The following is a 12,861-nucleotide window of genomic DNA, read 5'->3' on the forward strand; positions in this document are numbered from 1 at the left end:
CTGTGAGTCTCAAATTCACTATACTCTACCTAAAAATAAGGGTGCACTCAATATGCAAATACAGCTTCAAGTCAAGCCCCGTAGGCCTTCTCACCAGATGGCTCGCTCTGAGTCAGTCTTGATTGGACTGCCATCCAGGACCAGCTATTCATGGAGGGTTGCCAGAGGAGTCTCCTCTGTAGGACAGCCTGTTCCTGAGCTTTAGGCCCATAAACTCCCAGAAGAAGGTCAGTTACATGAGGACAGTGACTCCCCTCTATTGTGTGCAGTACTGGTCCTCGGAGCCTGAAGCCCTGCTTGTACCCCACAGGCACTCCATTCACATGAGCTGAATGAACAAGCATTTCCCAGCCTTCTGTTGTAAGCTAATTGCAATGGGCAATTCTCTAAACCTCCAGATATCCTAACTTGATGCTAACAGGGTTGTTCCAACTCACAAGAGGCCCTGGATTATTCTGGGGGCATACCAGAGACAGATGTGACAGGTTCTTACCAGTGAGGAAGTAATGACAAAAAACTCAAAATTTCAAAACTAGAATATATTGCAGCCTCCGGTTTTGAACCAAGGTGGTCAGACTTTATACTGCATGATTCTTCCTTCAGGGTGGGGTGGACACATGCCAGCCACTGACAGGTATTAGTTGCAGGTCCAGTTCAGATATCCCATTAGTCAAAGAAGTAGCCCAGCCTGCTTCCTATGGAAACACCTGCAGGTTGTACCCAAGGTGTTAGTTGGTTTTTGGTCTTAGAGCACTTCTGCAGAAAGACTGGCATGTAGGTAGGCACTTCCCCAGAATCTAAGGTTATTTTCAACCATCTTTTCTTTGGTGGTATAAGGACATAGAACATGCAATCTACTGCACACTGCTACTTCATGCATGTTGGTCTTCTCTTTCCTAAGACTAAGGAATAAAACAGCTGCTTCTTTTGCTTAGCACTCACTCAAGAGTGCCCTTGGAGAGACTGACTTTTCACTAAACTATGTGGCAGAGAGTTCATCTCCTTCTCACCCCGGAGAAAGCACTTGTATTTCCATGAAGGACACTGCTAAGGGCAGGGTATCTATAATTTTCTGTACCTCGCAGATTCTAAGAGTTCCCAAATGTGGTCAGGGCAATCCATAACCAAGCAATCACCACCACCAAAAGTTTTCAGTTATCATGAACACATGATCGGGGCCACATCTGACCCCAGCAGTCTTGAGTTACATCAAGGGAAATTACACACACTTCCACCAACCATCTTAGCAAATGCAGAAGTGGCAGGTCTGTTCGACTTGTAAAGTCATCATTGATGACAACTAGCAAGGAGGTCAGCTAAAATTGAGCAACCTTAAGGCCACTGTCTCAAACGTTTCTGTCACACCAAATATCTTGGCAGTGCTATCCAAAGAGACAGAGCCAATGGAACAGTGTGGACTTTGGATTCTCTTTTTTTCTCCATTTATTTTTGTGGCCCCACTTAGCAACAGAAAGAGAAGCCTGAGAAAACAGAAGACAAGGTCCCCAAAAATCCACCCCACCCCCCAGAACTGAAGCCTGGAGATGGCCTCTGTACATTTTGTCCCCAGGGATCTAGATGAGAAGGAGGCAAGTCATACATTTGCTCACCCCCCAAGAGCTAGATCCAGGTGACTGTGGATATAGAACCACGGTTAATAACCTCAAAGAAAGATGGAACACTATTAAAAAGTTGGGAACATGCAAAGACGTTCTGGCTTATTTTCTATTTTTTGATCTGAGCCAAAGGCAAACTATAACAAATGAACCATAAGCAGACCAAATTGTGTTTGTAGCCGTCATTGCTCAGGGAAAGGAAGAAACCTAGTTACAAATAGGTAAGAGGAGATATCCTTAGGTATTTCATAAAAGGCCAAAAACTAATATTGTGAAAAACTGCCTCTATTCCTCACTAATGATACTATCCTGTTCAGATATACGCATTGCAGAGAGAAGAGATTTCCTGCTGTGGTATAAAGAAATGGCTTATAAATAATTAAGCTGGACAGCCTGGTCAAGAATCCACATGAGAGTTCTTGCTTGCTGTGTAATGTGGGGTAAACTGTTCAACTTTTCTGGACCCTAGTTTTCAGAGACCTTTAAAATGATCTTTCTGGATCACTTAGGTATTAAATAAGACATTTTGTTCAACAGATATTTACAGAACAGTGGTGTTCAGTTTTAGAGACACTGGTAATCAGGAGAAGCACCTAGAAAGTATCCTAGGGTCTCAGTGAACTGTTCTTTCCTTCTTCACCCTTTGCTTTTGCAAAGCCGGCATCATTCAGAGTCAAAAAAAAAAAAAAAAAAAAAAAAATCAAGTGACTATGCGGAGAGTGACGGAGGCCTCTTGAGAACCCTCAACTCTACAGAGGGAACTGTTTTCCAGCCGGACTTCTCTCCTACCCTGCAGTCTTGGGGTCTCTCTCCTACCCTGCAGTCTTGGGGTCTCTTGCCCTTGCCTAGGATATCACACCAACTCAGAGCAAATGGGTAATGCCTGTAGGGCCAAGTGTGCCTCCTCTACCCCCAATCCATCAGCGGGCAGCTTGGGACACCAACAAGCCCAGCTGTCCTGCAGATGCTCAGCAATCACGTGAGAGGACATGGCAGCTGGGGCAGGACAGGGCTGCAGGTAGGCTGCTGTCCCCACATGCATGCCCACAGCCAGCCTGGGGAGCCCTTCCAGGAGTGCTTCCACCATCCATGAGGAAAAGGACACAGATTTGGGAGGAGGAGCTTATCTGGGGCAGAGGCGCTTTTTGAAGACCAGTGGGCTCCTAGCCAAGCCAGAATTTCAAGCCAGAGCTCCCGCACTGAAGGTCACAGTGGTGTCACCTTCCTGGGGAAGGGCTAATCCACGAATTCCAGGGCCACATGACTAACACTGTGCCTCTTCTCTCCCTCACACACACTCCTTCACTAATATTCAACACAAAAACAATGGAGAAAATAATAAAGAGGAAAGAATGTTCCCTCGAGTTCAGGTGACCATGTCGTTTTCCTAACATCTCTGAAGTCTACTGAAATCACTTTGTGCCAGCGTGTACATCGATGGCATTGATTTCTCAAGATTCCTGGACACCCCAACCTTCAAAAATAGATTTCAGTTTTGTTGACCCACATCTGAGGTGTGGAAAGCGCTGGCCCTGCCAGGAACTCCTCCCTTGCAGGCTCACACCCCGAGCACGCCTGTCAGCAGCCCAGGGAGAGGCGGGCGGAGGGGAGAAGGCTGGGCCTCAGCCTGGCAAAGCGGGTCACAGCAGCCTACAGCCCACCTCAAGGCAGCAGATGTGAGCTCGAGCACTTTCCCAAGGAATGGGGCATCCCTGATTCATCAGCAGGGCTTGCTACTGAGCAGCAGCTCTTGGGTGCTGGGCACAGTGTCTCGTGTTTTCCAAATGGAACCTTTGCTCCCATAAACTGGGTCTCTGAACAAAGACTAAAGCATCTGACCAATATTTACTTTGCCACTCCCCCTTCCTGCTACTGCCCTGTCTTTGTTCCTTCCTCTCTCCCCGCAATGTCCCCCTTCCTCTGTTGGCAGAACCAAAGTGGAGAGCCCAGGGGAGGAGGGCCGCTGAGACCCAGATTCCAGGCCATAAATGCCAGGAGGCTCAGCTGCTGACACAACAGTCACTGATTAGGATAAAAGGAGTGCGAGGGGAATTTAGCTGGGGGGAGGGGGCAGCCAGCGTTTACTAGACCTACATCCCAGGACCTGGGAGACCAAGCGTCCTCCCTTAACCACTTAAGGTGGTTTTTTCCTTCCCATCCCTGTGGTTAAAGAAAAAAAAAAATTATTACCAAATTTGATAAATAGAAAAAGGAAAAAAATCCCTAAGTCCACTACCTCAGTATAGTCTCTGATAGTTACTGCCATAGTTTCCTGCCAGTCCTTGTTTGTTTGATTTTTTGTGGGGGTAGGCTCTCTTGAACAGAACTTGACATGGATATATACCACTCATCTTCATAAATTCTATATTGTTTCTTGGGCTCTACCTCCTAATCCCTTGGTTTTCTAACATGTTGGATATTGGACCAATGACTTAACTCTTCGGTGTTTTACTTCACTCTTTGACAAAAATGAAGAGAATAGCTATACACATCTCATTATGTTATTATGAGAATTGGTCACAAAGAATAATACATGTTAGGCGCTCTTGACAATGTCTGACACATAAGAATTCACTGCTTAATATATAATTATTGTATCTTTTTATTACATTATCTCCTTTTATTGGCTGAAAATACACACATAATTTTTGTCTGTTTGGTAGTGGGGATTGGGCCCAAGACCTTGCACAAGCCAGACAGACGCTCTCCCACTGAGCTAGACCCCAGGCCAGCCTATTATTTAAGTATACCCCTATTGCTGAATGTTGAAGCTATTTCTGACATTTTCCTATTCTAAATAATGCACTGAAGCCAACACAATCTTAAATAGAGCCAGAGATGTCGCCCTACCCAACTTCAGAATCTACTATACAGGTAGAGCAATCAAAACAGCATGACACTGGCATAAAAACAGATGCAAAGATCAATAAAACAGGATACAGAGCCCAGAGACAGAACCACACATTTATAGTCAATTGATTTTACAGATGGGGGAGGGCAGTCTCTTTGATAAATGGTGTTGGGAAAATTGGATATCTACGTGTGGAAGAATGAAACTAGATTCTTATCTCACACCAGACACAAAAACCAACTTAACATGGATTGAAGACTTAAAATATAAGAACCAAAACTACTACAAGAAAGCATCGCGGGGGAAGCTCCAGGTCATTGATCTTAACAATGACTTTCTCAATGCAACCCGCAAAGCACAGGCAATGAAAGCAAAAAAAGACCACAGGATTGCATCAAACTAAAAACCTTCCGCACAGCAAAGGAAACTACTGACAGAGCGAAAAGGCCACCTATGGAAGGGGAGAACTATTTGCAAACCATGTATCTGATAAGGAGCTAACATCCAAAATACACGAGGAATGCAAGCAACGCAACAGGAGCAAAATAAACACTCCAATTCAAAATAAGCAAAGGATCTGAACCGACATTTCTCAAAAGAGGATATAAGAATAGTCAATGGGTACATGAAAAAATGCTTAGCATCACTCACCATCAGAGAAATGCAAGTTAAAGCCACAATAAGATATCACCTTACATCGGTCAGAATATCCCTTCAAAAAGATGAAAGGTTAACACCGCTGGCAACGATGTGGGGGAAAGGGAACACTTGCACATTGTTGATGAGAATGTAAGTTAGTCCAGCCACTGCAGAAAACGGTATCAAGGTCCCTCAAAACCTTAAAAATGGGACTTACCATATGATCCATATTACCGGGCATACATCCGAAGAAAATGAAATCAGTGTTAAAGAGATGTGGATACTTCCTTGATCACTGCAGTATTATTCACAATATGGATGAATGGACAAAGAAGGTGTGGAATGCAAACACAATAGGCTCTTACTCAGCCTTTAGAAAGAAGGGAATTCTGTCCTTCGCAACATCACAGGTGAACCTGGAGGACATGAAGTGGAATCGGCCCAGCACGGAAAGAGAAATACTACATGATTTCTCTGTTATGTGGAATCTGGGAAAGTGTCAGTTAAAGTAAGAACTGAAAATTAAGCACCTTTATGCATACCATTTATTCTTTACACCACTGCTGCAGACTAGACTGTCAGAAATAAAACCAACAGGTCCAAGAATACATTTTGTAAGTCTTAATAGAGATTATCAAATTCTTCACAAAATATTAGAATTTATAATGCTATCAGAAATGCAGGAAGGTGCCAGTTTAACTATATGCTTGCCAGGAATACATACCCTAATGAAAAAAAATCAGATGGTAAATGTATGGGTATATAAATCTATGTACAAAATTCGATATATTCTCTAATATTTGAAATTTGGTTTTTTTTTTTCTAAGTACAAAAGAAGCTCCAAAAGAGCTTTGGGGTACTCATGGTTGCTTCCCTGTGGGGGTCTGTGCTGGCTGCTGGGAAGCCCCAGGACACCTGTCTTTGCGTGGGGAAGGGGGCAGGCGTGGTCACAATGAGTCGACTCACTGGGCTCAGGAGCAGCACCTCACACCTTGGAGGAAGTGGTTCTGTGTCGTCTCCTCACTTGACCTCCTGGCAACCCTGCTCCCATCTCCATCATGGGAACCTTGAGGCTCACATGAATTTCAGGATCGACTCAAGCCCTTTAGATGGGGGGAACAGAGCTCGAGAGAACTCAGCCAGAACTCAGGTAGAACTTCCGATCCTGACAGCACTGCTGTTTCTACCTCAGAAGTTTGGGGGTCAACCCCAAAATGTGGTGTAAGACATCAGATGAGTCAGTCTGGCCCACCTTGCCCCCACCGCCTACCGTCCAGGGACCTCGGCAGTGTGGATTCCACAGGGCTGGACACGAGGGAGTCCCTTCCCTACGAGGGCCTTCCCAGCAGCTAGGCAGTGACTCCAGCAGCTGGCCTGGCTCATCCTCCGCTCTGCAGGGAAGACTCCTCCAGGTCACCGTTAAACATGGAAGAGCCTCTCCTTCAAGAAGCCAGGGCCTGCAGAACTGGGGGGCTAAAAGTCACCTGTCTGCTGTTTCTCAAAGCAACTAACATTTTCTGTCCTTTATAGTCTGCTTTATAGCAGTGAATGGGGATAATCACAGAGGATTTCTCACAGATGGACACATAGTAAAGAAATGCTATGCACAGGTGCAGCCCCAGACCTCGTAAACCTGGAGAAGGAAAATGAAAAGAGCGATCTACCTTAGACGAGAAAAACTCACTTGATTCTTTCAAGATGGTTCCCACTTCATTTATCATCTAAACGTAAGGCAGGAGAGAATTCCTTTTATCCTTTGTGTTAGACACACGTTTGCAATGCACACATTTTAAAACCCCACTGGCAGTTACATTTGTTTTTATTTCACTGGAGAAATAAAAGTCACTTTGCAGTAATGACTGCCACCTTGTGGCCAAACATCAGACTTTCACTAGGAACAAACACCATATGCCAGTAGAGGTTTCAGCTGCTCAACACTGGAAATCCTATGGGATCCTTAAAGTTTTTGAATACCGTGTAATTTGCACCTTTTCTTGGAAAACTATGCATTCTATAGTCTTTGGGTTCCCAATCTGTTCCAGGTTACTTTCTTGTTCTCTACCTTAACATGATCTAATTGTTAGTGAGACATTTGACTGTTTATACAGAATCATTGGGATTTTCTTTTTATAAGTAAATTGCCCTTGAAGTTGGGTCTGACATACTTCTTTATTCGTCTGATCAATTCTAATTTGAGGTTTTGTTTGTTTGTTTCCAGTGCTGGGGATCAAACTTAGGGCCTTGTGTGTTCTGGGCAAGTGATGTACCACCAAGCTATACCCCCAGCCCATCAACTGGAATTTAGAACTAAAGCTTCTGCAGGACCAGCCTAGAGTCACTAAATACCAGTCAACTGCCTGACTCCAGGTTATCAGCCAGTTATGACTATTAACCCAAGATCATAGGAAACCATCCAATCTTTGTGTCAGACCCTAGCGAGGCAATCTGAGTGATAACACAGCTCTGCTGCTTGATTCGTGACATTCACACTGGTGTTCAGGAGGATGAAGCCTGAAATCCAGGTGGACAACTTGTATCATCTTTCAGTTGTCCCTCTCAAACCCTGAGCTGTCACCCCACTCTTCTCCAGCTAGATGAGGGGGGTGAGCATGGGTGAAGGGCTTGCATTGGCAAAGGGCAGAGCACAGGAAATCATTTGGAGGACATTGCAGGCAGCAGTGGAAGACAGGGAAAACTGCAGCTCAAAAGGAACTGAGGACCCTGGAGATGGGAAACGGAATTGGGGGCAAGGTGGCAGGTCAGCTCCAGGACATGAGGAGCCACTGAGGACAAATGAAGAGGAGGCAGCTGTCCCATGGAGCCCAGACCATGAAGAGCAGAGGTGCAGAGGGAGGCTAGAGAAGCCATTTGCTGTCTCCCCATCTCCCCAGGCCTTTCCAAAACTTGGGACACCTGGGAGCTCACACTGTGCACACCCTTTAAAGCATCCTCCTGCCTCCAGCTTCCAGTCTTCCCATCCACCCGTTCTCCAGGCTGCATGTATACCCTTCCCAATGAATGCCAGTGACCCGTAACAATTAGAATGCTCCGTCGCACCCACAGTCAGAGAAATGCACATAAAAACTTCAAGCACACCATTTTGTAGAATCTCCCCGGTCACCAAAACAATGCATAGCAAGCTGTGGTGGGAAGGTGCGGGAAAGAGGCTTCCTTGTGCATGCTTTGGGAGTGTGAATTTAGAAACGCAGCACAGCAAGTGGTAATGAAGAACAGGTTAAAAACACACAAGTTGGGGAAGGAAGAATAGAATTTCAGTGGATCAGACAAAGCGGAATGAAGGGAAGAGAGGGGAGATAGTAGAATGAACAGGACATAACTTTCTTTTGTTCATATATGAATACACAACCAGTGAAACTCCACATCATGTACAACCACAAGAATGGGCTCCTAATTAGAATAAGTTATACTCCATGTATATATAATACATCAAAATATACTCTACTGTCATGTATATTTAAAAAGAACAAACATACACACACACACACACACAAACAGGTTAAATAAAATGTGGCAAGTTCTTAAAATGGAATGGAATACTATGCAGCCATTAAAATTAGGCAGCTGGGTGTGCACAAATATTGAACAATCTCCAAGATATATTATTATATTATAAATGAAGAAAAGGATTGTGATCAAAGTATAGGACTGCTTTTGACTTTTAAAAGATAAATATACATGCATATAGGTGGTATGCATGTTTTTATGTACAAAAAATTCTCTGAAAAGCTACACATGAAACTAATAAACACTTTCTTTTGGAGAAATGATATGGATATTTGGAGGATGCTTATATATTGTAAGAAATTAGTTTTTTTTACAGTTAAGTGAATGCAATCTGAAATGCCACCCTTTTGCTTTAATTTCTTCCATGATTTTCCATTGCTCTGAAGACTAAAATCCAAACTCCTTGATGCACCTCAGTTCCCTCCAGGCCCCCTCCTTGGCCTCAGTGCCCGACACGTACTGAGCTGTATTCACACCTGATGTTCTACCTCCCCTCCAGAGCTGTGCGCGCTGTTTACCCGACATGGCGTATTCCCTCGCGTTCCCTTTGCCTAAGTAATTTCAACTTGCCTTCTGGTTCCAGCCTCACTGTTACTTTCCACGGAATGTGCTTCAGCATCTCTGACCAGGTGAGATGCCCCTATCCTGCCCCCATGTTCTTAAAATGGAATGGAATACTATGCAACCGTTAAAAATTAGGCATCTACTTCCTGATGGAGCAGGCACGCAAAAGGCACTTTCCCAGAATGCCTTTTGATAGCAAGGGATTCTGACTTATCCACCAGAATCCTGGTCCCTTCTCAGGGGCCATTTCCACTCTTATCAGTAACGGAAGCTCAATTTTGAGGCCAATTCTAAATGAGCAGCAGGGTACCCTGCCTCAGGGAGGAACCAGGGTTGACATAAGCCATCAAGTTACACCAGCTTATCTTGACCAGATATTTTTTCTTCCAGCTAAGATCAGCTGGCCTAAGTCTAGGGAAGGTCTTCTCTCCCTGATAGAGGAAGGGTGGTCTCCGCAGCCCTTTGCTCTTTGCCTCTGTGCTTCCTCCTTTGGTCACGTGAGGGTGTGATGTCAAGAGATGCCTCAAATACCCTGAGACCCCCAAGGGGAAGACAGAAGTCACTGGGCCATGAATGACCATCAGACTTGTTATCACATGAAATAACAAGAGCAAAGTCTGTACTAATGAAATAAACCCAATCCGTTTCTGTTTAAACCACTTTTGGTGGAGTATTCCATTAACTGCAGCCAAAAGCATTCCTGATTGCCTTAACCCTTATAGGACAGACGTGAGTCCCAAAATCAGTGCATGGTGTCAATCAAAGGGTTTGGTTTGGGGCTGGGAGAAAATCCTTGGGATATTCCAAATCAAGGTGCCCTCTTGGGAATACTCTCTCAGAAAAGGAATTTTTCAGACCCCCTCTTCTGACCTCGTGTGCCTAGGTCTGGATCAGTTCAGAATTTAGGAGCATAGTCAAGATCAAATTCATCAAGGCAATCGGCCCAGGACACTAACTCTATTCTTAGCCTTCTGTGACCTTCACTCTGCTAGAGAAAACATCCATGAAGAGCTCTTCATTCTTAGGACACACAGCCCTCATGGTAAACCTTCCCCAGGACAATATGAAGGAAGGAGGAGTGGATTCATTAGTTTCCCTCTTTCCCCAGAGGGTGCCAGAAGTCACCAATATCTTTGTATGGTCCTATGTGGGGAGCCATTCCCAAAAAAATTCAGCTTTATAAAATCTTCAACATCTTATCATCTCAACTCTGATGAAGGAGGCAGCGGGGCTGTGAGCCCGAGTCATACTCACAGGGGTCTGGAAGCAGCAGAACAGCTGGGTGAGGAAGGGGTGATTGCGGGCCAGAGACAGGATCCTCTTCTCTGTCATGGTGCATTCCACATCGTCGTCCTGGAGAATCACGTCCTTCTTTAGCACCTTCACGGCATAGAGGTCTCCGGTTTCCTTTATCCTTGCAAGCATCACCTAGGGCAGAGGAGGAGGGCGAGTGAGGGAGGCCTCTTCAGGTTCCTAGGCTTGGGGTACACAAGTGGGTGCATGTACACACACAGACACATGGGGAACATGCACATAACATGCTTACTTTAACCCAGACAGTTAAAGACGCATTAAGACTCACCTTCCCAAAACTCCCCTTCCCCAACACTCGGATGAATTCAAAGTTGTCGATACCAAGTCGGTTGGAAGAATTAACCCCAATCCCATTTCCTTCTTTGGTGCCCTCCTTCCCCTGTCTTCTTAGGGTCGATCTAGAAACGAGTTTCTGCAAAGAAGTGAAGGAATATGTTGAGTCAGAAATTGCAGTGTGAACATGAAGCACGCTTGGATGGAGAAGTCCTTCCTAGCTGGGGGTATTCCTAATCTTCCATCTAGCTTATGCGGAAAGTTCAGCTCTGCTCAGTTGATGATCAAGTTCTGCAACTCAAAACTACCTCAGTAGCAACTTCTGGTCTGTGCCTGCTCCTACGTGGGAAAAGGCATTGTAAAATACATCCAAGCCAGGGAGCTGCAGTTTGAGCTCAAATGGATGTGCATGGAAATGTGGATGCCTTAAGTGGGTCCCTCTGTGTTCTTTGCTGTGGCTTTTTCACAGGGCTCTCAGATTCTTGGATTCTCAGATTCTAGGAGCGCCACCTAGTGTCCACTTTATAGGCGCGCCACCTAGTGCCCACTGCCTGCAAAGAGTGGTTTTCATGTTTGTGCAGAGAATCAAGTTTCCGCCCCACACTGCTACACAAAATGAATGATGCAAAATTTTTAATACAGAATTTTTAATTATATAAGAGAAGTGAAAGTTCAATGTAAAAACTGGAACAATGACATTTGGTCCAAAGGGTAAAATTTTAAATACCTAAAATCTCATCGGTCACTTCTCAAAACATACACAGTTTAAAAACAAACAGACATGCATATTTTCATACTTTGGTAAATTTTTAAAAATATAATTATCTACTTTCATAACACATTTTTCTTTAAAAACTGGTGTGTGTGTATTACATATCTTTAAGGACCTTTCAGAACATGAAAGGTATGTAAGTCTACATGTATTTATTTATTTATTGTGGAGACAGGGATGGAATCCAGGATCACACATACCAGCAAAGTGTTCCACCATTGAATTATACCCCAATCCTTAGGACATGAGCATTAATGACTGTTCAATAATTCATCTTATGGACATATCATTATTTATTTACTAATTCCCTTGTTATTAAAAATACAGGCCATCTTCCATTTTTTAAACTACAGTGTACATAACATACACTCTCACACCACAGTGAACATACTAGTATGCAAATCTTCAAAACAGGGTGCTTAATGAGTTCAGGCTCAGAAGGAAGCTGCCTGGGATGCCTGCTCTGCAACCTAACCTGTGACCTTAAGCCAGTTACCTTGCCCAGCCTCAGTTTCCTCTCCTAACAAAAACTTCAATTATAGCATCTGCCATGTAAGTCATCATGAGAAATAAATGAACATATAGCACTGATTGGTGCTTGTCAGTCAATAAACTTAAGCCATGCCCTCATTATCACTGTCTATTTTTTTTTTTTTTAAAGTAACTTTTTGGAAATAGAATCCCTTGAACCAAAGTCTGAACTCTGAAGATTTCTGATGCATAGCCAATTTGCACCCTACAAAGATGGGCCAATTTACACACCCACAAGCCTCATGAGAGCTTCAGTTTTACCACCCTGCACCAGCAGTAAGTGTGGTCACTTTGGTTGGCTCCTTGATACCCCTTCACAGAGAGGAGCTACCCAAAGGCAGGTGACTTTTGCAATTGCCTGCCTTGGGACATTTATAAGGCAAACTACCACTAGACAACAGATCAAAAGTCTAACGTCCTGGAGATTTTGACCTATTTAGCTACAAAAAGCTTATCTGGGGAAGCTTCAAACTACTGATGGTAATAAACCCACTGTGCAGTTGCCTGAAACTTCAAGGGTTTTACTCAACCCCATGAAACCGTGATAGCAGATACAAAATGCATATCTTAAAAATCCAGTGGTTTTAATAGTTCCTCCTCTAAATCTCTCATCATAAATTTTTCAAATAGAAGAGTGGTACCAGCTTAAATTTCACTTCCTTCACTTACATACTTCCCCGTTGGGTGAGCACTGGCTAGAGAACTCTAAGACTGTGTTTCTCAATCTTTTTTTTTTTAATTATTATTTTTTAATACTCTCTTCTCTTTTGTTAGAC

At 44.0% G+C, this 12,861-nt stretch overlaps 1 protein-coding gene across 1 annotated transcript in view; it reads right to left on the reverse strand.

Annotated features, from left to right (window-relative positions):
• The window catches only part of PRKCH (protein kinase C eta), a 228,341-nt gene that overhangs the window by 86,956 nt on the left and 128,524 nt on the right, over positions 1–12,861 (reverse strand). Inside the window, exons 8-9 of the mRNA XM_079125830.1 lie at positions 10,778–10,921; positions 10,450–10,623 (exon numbers count right to left, since the gene is read on the reverse strand). Of these exons, the coding sequence (XP_078981956.1) occupies positions 10,450–10,623; positions 10,778–10,921 (318 nt within the window). The remainder of the gene's footprint in view (positions 1–10,449; positions 10,624–10,777; positions 10,922–12,861) is intronic.

This window comes from Sciurus vulgaris, assembly GCF_902686455.1.
Source record: "Sciurus vulgaris genome assembly, chromosome: 2".
Classification (NCBI taxonomy): domain Eukaryota; kingdom Metazoa; phylum Chordata; class Mammalia; order Rodentia; family Sciuridae; genus Sciurus; species Sciurus vulgaris.